Source organism: Esox lucius, chromosome 7, assembly GCF_011004845.1.
Source record: "Esox lucius isolate fEsoLuc1 chromosome 7, fEsoLuc1.pri, whole genome shotgun sequence".
Taxonomy (NCBI): domain Eukaryota; kingdom Metazoa; phylum Chordata; class Actinopteri; order Esociformes; family Esocidae; genus Esox; species Esox lucius.
The window spans coordinates 15,730,808-15,736,807 of NC_047575.1; the positions used below are offsets into that span (position 1 = coordinate 15,730,808).

Genomic DNA, 6,000 nt, shown 5'->3' on the forward strand with positions numbered 1-6,000 from the left:
TGATATTTTGATCATTAGACATCCACCTGGCAGTTTCAGCTTTGTCGATGTGTAGCGAAGAACTGGAGGTTTTTGCATATCAATAGCCAGTCTTGTTCCATATCGCCTTGGTATTTACGCATGTCATCCTAACCTATGGTTTAATGTTTCCTGGATGATAAAAACAGCCCTCTATTGAATACACCTCTAACGTCTTCCAGGCATTGGGAAGCTTGTCACGTCACTGGTAACACGTGTCGGGGGGTTAATGACAGGGTTTGGCCCAGCGTGCAGCTCTGACAACAGGAAGAAGAGCTGCTAATTACATGTGCGTTGTCTTGTGAGCTTTGGATGGAAACGCGTTCCTGGGCGACGGAGGGGACAGATGCGCGGAGATAATTGACAGCCTGTCCAGCCTGCCGTTCTTCTTCCTTCACCCAGACAATTGCCAGTCTATTGTGTTAGTGACGGCACGGGCGCCACCGAATTAGCCGAACCAATTGGTACATGGCTCCCGTGGATGCAAAGGGAATATAATGTATTCTGTCTCCCACACACAGACCCTGGCCGGTGCTCAATAGGGCCTGCCAATGAACTCTGGCATTCGGTTGTTCGGGGACTTGTTTTGGCCTTTCTGTTCTGTCTCTATCTACAGCTTTGTCCCCGGCCACAGTGACAGAGCATGTTCCCTCATGTTTTCCACAGGCACATGAAGGGCAGCCCTCTTCCGCCTAAGGCCCCGATGGCTCCAATGACCTATGTGTCTAGCACGCTGGGCTCTGACCAATGTGAGGAAGAGGAGGAGGACGAGGGCTACGGAGTCTCACATCAGCTCTGTGGCTTTGATTACTCGGCTGGACGCAGTATAGACAACCTGGAAGGCTCAAGTGAGACGCGTGCACACACACACACACACCCACACACAGACCACACACTTCCATTTTCTGTAGTGTAGTCTGGCGCACTGGTCTGTCCACCCAGCAGAATGTCATTGCTTTGGGAGCAGGTAGTGAAGTGGAAATATGGTTGTGTTCAGTCACGACTTGGGGACAATATGTCTCGTCATTTTGCCTCCTTTGATTTCCAATTTTCTCAACTGCGCCGTTTCCATATCTAGATCCAATCAAGACTGATTGTTTCGTATCGTGAAATTTAGGTTCATACATTTTTAACTAGAAATTGAATGAAAGGGAAAGAAAGGAAAGATTTACTGCAATCTGGTGAAAACACATGAGTGAAATCCGTCTCCGTTAAAGAACAGAAACATTGAAGTCGCCAGTGATTTGATTTCAGATGGAAGCTATCATTTCTGTATGAAGTCTCACTTGGGCTTTTTTTGTTTCGAGCACTCACTGCCATTTGAAGTATTACCATATTGTGCAAACAGTTCATAACGAGCTCCTCTAATGTTCAGAATGAAAGCTAGTGACTCGTATGAGCGTCTGACATCAGCCCCTGTGAGGAGAATGAGTTAGAACTGGAGCTCAAGGTGAGAGGACTGTCGTGGCAGAGGTTGAGCGTGTGCTGCTATTTTGACCCCTAGTTTTCGGTGTCGGGTTCAGTCCAAGTGGTTGTTCTGGAGGATGGTGGGACCCTGGGCATGCTGGCTTAGACTCTGGAGACCGGCGGATGATATATGTGCTGTGTCTGTGATAAAGCAGGTGGAGTGCACTAATCTGCGCTGTTGCCTCTGTGGGGAAAAGGCTAGATCAACTTATCTCTACAAAGGTCTTTCCTCTGTCTCCTCTCCCGCAGAGACCAGGCTAACACACAAACCCACGGAAGCGCACACTCACAGAAAAGGCCAATGCATTTAGGATAGGATCCAGGAATTATAACCAAATCTAATCATTTACCTTGAATTGCCAAGATGTGAGAGTAGTTTACCCCCCCGCCCACACCGACGGTCTTATCTGGGAAGGTTTCGTGCTGTGATTTCTCGCCCCCTCCCCTCTCCTCCCTTAATTAGATTTACAAAATAGATTTTTCGATGCTCATGTTCGCTTTAGCACTTTCACTGCATCATTTCTAATAAAGAGCTTATCAGTGAAAATGCTGCGATTAATAAGGAATTGATTGCAAATCTAAACTGATTAGCAAGGTGGCGCGTCTCTTTAATTCTCTGTCCCGTCTCCTTGTGCTCTCGCCACTGCCCCCTGTTGGTGAAGGCTTTTCCCAGCGAGGTCGCCCAGGCAGCTCAGGATCAGCAGAGAGCAGTTCTCTGGGCACACAGAGCCTCGGTCACCAGAGGGCCATGCACTCCGGACGCAAACCCTGTGCAGAAACTGTCGGGACACTGCCCAGGAGGAGAGACCTAACCCCTGCAGAAGGTAAGACGTGGCGAAGGCCAGAGTGAGAGACATGGAGAAGGTGGACCAGGGCTCTCTCTGTTGATAAGTGGATTCAGCGAGCTAGTGTAAAAAGACGTAATAATCACTGTGATAGGACTGACCGTTTTATCTTTGTTTAATGAGGACGTGCGTTAGCCATGTTAGTAGCCAGAATTTAGGCCTGGTATAAATCGGAGCCTCCTGTCTTCGTCAGTGGTCTGTCCTGCCCCCGAGGCGGTCCACAGCGTGGGGGCGAGGCTGCACGGTTCGTGGGCAGCCGGCGCCTCGGACCCCCCAGAGGAGTGTATGGTGTCCACGCTGGAGCGGCAGCACATGGCCTCCTGGAGCGGCACACCCTCCGCCATGGGCACGCTGGGCAGGGCACGCCACCGGGCCGGGGCTGGCGCTGACCACCCACACAACAGCCTCCAGCCACCCAAGAGCACCGAGCCGAACTATGGAGAACGATGTACGTATCCTATTTGTCATGTCCTACGATACGTCCTTGTGAAGTTAGGAGTTATGATACATCTATGATACCTCATAGTGAGGAGTTGGTGGTTAACCGGCACCTGAAGTAGACACTCATGTTTGTGGTCTGTCTGTCGCAGAGTCTTTGTGATGAGTCGGACCCTCCAGTGCTGCCTGTCCCAGGACACCATGTCTATAAGTGCAATGAGATTCCCCCTCTTGGAATGCTACAGGAAGGAGGATGGAGAGATGGCGTGAATAAGAGAGAGAGAGAGAGAGAGAGAGAGGGAAGGGTAGAGCTGTAAATGTGATGTACAGACACACGGACACAGTGTTCTTTTTATGGTGTTCCGTTCATCCCTCGTTCCAAAACAACCTGCTGTATGTCACTCCTGATCCATGTCACTCCATGTACACTGTCACTAATGAAGAAGAACTCAACAGTTAAGCTATTGACTCATGAAAGTGAAAGGACTTGCATTTCCTGTAAATAGGTTTTGTATTTCAGTTTTTCTTTTTTTCTTTGCTTTGCTATGCAAGCCAAATCTGACATTGAAGTTGTCTCTTTTAATTGTAATTTTACATTGTGAGTTGATGGACTGTGGTGCCACATTTGTTTTTCATAAATGCTTGAAATAACTGCTTAATTTTGATGAAACTACTGTATCGTTGTTTATTTTGCACAGAGTGTTTGGGTGATAATAAGCACAAAGTCATCAGCTACAGCTGAGCTGGGAAGAATGATGAAGAGGAGCGTCTATAATATAATCTACATTTAACAAATATAGTATATGACACAGATCAGAGATACAGATGTATTGACAGATACAGTATAAGAAACACAACGAAATGAAGAAATGAAACAGACGCCCACATAGATATGATGTTTTGTGTATCTGCGCTGGTTTGTTGCCTATGTGCATTGTACTGCATCGCAGTCTGTTGCCTAAACAGTATATTCACGTGAAAGCGAGGGAGCAGTTCTTGAATTCCTAAAAAAAAAAAATCGAGGTTGAAAACCATCTATTTGCCACATCCAAAATGGAAGCTTGGTGCGGGGAGAGAAGTGGCTAGCTGCTGATTGGGAGGGTTCGGAGACGAGCCTATTAGGCGCCAATCCGGTGTGGTCAGGTGGGGACAGCTGTGCGCGCAGATGGACTCTGTCGAGTGTTACCCATGGGAACAAATTGAGACAGGCATGGAGATTTTGGTCCTGGAACGACTAGCTAATCCTGAACTGGGTTTCTTAGCTCTGAGTGATGGTGAGCATGATTAAAGACAAAATGCAATTAGATTACTAATCTGATTTGACTAACAGAGCCGTCACCGACGTGATGCCGTCTGTAGTACCCCCCCCCCCCCCCCCCCACCCGGTTAAACACCGGTAACAGATGACCTCTCATCAGGACACAAGGCACCGTGAGCCCATCACCAGATCAGGACATCCTCATCTCAGCAACCAGTCACGGAGGGCAGCTGGTTGCTAGTTTCAGCCTACGAGATTCACGATGCAGTGTTTTGACTCACTTCTTTGTACGGTTCTTTTATGGTTATTCTTTGTATTGGCTCCACCTGTTAAGGCTCTGTACCTGCCAGATCCGGTCTGCCCTCAGGAACACCCAGGCACGTACAGTGTGGCCGTTCGTTTTTCAATCCTACAATGCAAATAAAATGTGTATGTGGAATCTACCGGAAGTGTCTGTGCTGTGCATGTGAGTTGATGGTCATTTGAGGAATATTCATACTGATTATCCCACTAAGAAATTCTGTGCATACACTCTAATGTTGCACATATGTTCTCTACATTTTCTGTTAAATCTGTCTTAAAGTTATCAGTTTAATGTTTACACCATCTTTTATACAGATACAGTACCAATCAACGTACGAACATTAGCTGATATAGCATATTACAGCCGAAAATCACACAGAGCAATCCTTAGGTTGGAGCACAGTGGCTAGGAAACAAGGCACAAACCTAGGAAGAAACCTAGAGTGGAGCATGGCCTTACAGGACGGCCAGCCAATTACTCCATTTGTATGCATCCATTTCTTCTTTACCTCCCTGCTGGATTCTGTCTTGAGTTAGCCAGCACTTATGCTTACATTTCTCATGCCCATAATGTCACACCTCAAATCCTTCACCTTAATCCATTCACCTCCAAACCTCTAAACTAGAACTACTTTATCTTCACGTCCCTAAATCAGAACTCATTTACCTCCACACCCAAAAACCAGAACCTATTTACCTCCACACCCAAAAACCATAACTAATTTACCTCCACACCCTAAATCAGAACTAATTTATCTCCACACCCCTAAATCAGAACACATTTACCTCCCCTCTTCTACACCAGAACACATTTACCTCCCCTCTTCTACACCAGAACACATTTACCTCCCCTCTTCTACACCAGAACACATTTACCTCCCCTCTTCTACACCGGAACACATTTACCTCCCCTCTTCTACACCGGAACACATTTACCTCCCCTCTTCTATACCAGAACACATTTACCTCCCCTCTTCTACACAAGAACACATTTACCTCCCCTCTTCTACACCGGAACACATTTACCTCCCCTCTTCTACACCAGAAAACATTTACCTCCCCTCTTCTATACCAGAACACATTTACCTCCCCTCTTCTACACCAGAACACATTTACCTTCCCTCTTCTACACCAGAACACATTTACCTCCCCTCTTCTACACCAGCACTCATTTACTTCCCCTCTTCTATACCAGAACACATTTACCTCCCCTCTTCTACACCAGAACACATTTACCTCCCCTCTTCTACACCAGAACACATTTACCTCCCCTCTTCTACACCGGAACACATTTACCTCCCCTCTTCTACACCGGAACACATTTACCTCCCCTCTTCTACACCGGAACACATTTACCTCCCCTCTTCTATACCAGAACACATTTACCTCCCCTCTTCCACACAAGAACACATTTACCTCCCCTCTTCTACACCAGAACACATTTACCTCCCCTCTTCTACACCAGAACACATTTACCTCCCCTCTTCTACACCAGAACACATTTACCTCCCCTCTTCTACACCGGAACACATTTACCTCCCCTCTTCTACACCGGAACACATTTACCTCCCCTCTTCTACACCGGAACACATTTACCTCCCCTCTTCTATACCAGAACACATTTACCTCCCCTCTTCCACACAAGAACACATTTACCTCCCCTCTTCTACA

At 47.0% G+C, this 6,000-nt stretch overlaps 1 protein-coding gene across 9 annotated transcripts in view; it reads left to right on the top strand.

Moving 5' to 3' along the window:
- LOC105010784 (roundabout homolog 2) overlaps positions 1-4,469 on the top strand; it is a 155,371-nt gene extending 150,902 nt beyond the window's left edge. For all 9 annotated transcript variants that reach the window (XM_029121167.2, XM_029121164.2, XM_029121166.2 and 6 more), the window contains 4 exons: positions 685-866; positions 2,148-2,309; positions 2,524-2,778; positions 2,921-4,469. In XM_029121167.2, coding sequence (XP_028977000.1) covers positions 685-866; positions 2,148-2,309; positions 2,524-2,778; positions 2,921-2,922 — 601 coding nt within the window. In that variant the 3' untranslated portion in view covers positions 2,923-4,469. The remainder of the gene's footprint in view (positions 1-684; positions 867-2,147; positions 2,310-2,523; positions 2,779-2,920) is intronic.
- Positions 4,470-6,000: the final 1,531 nt, after the last annotated feature.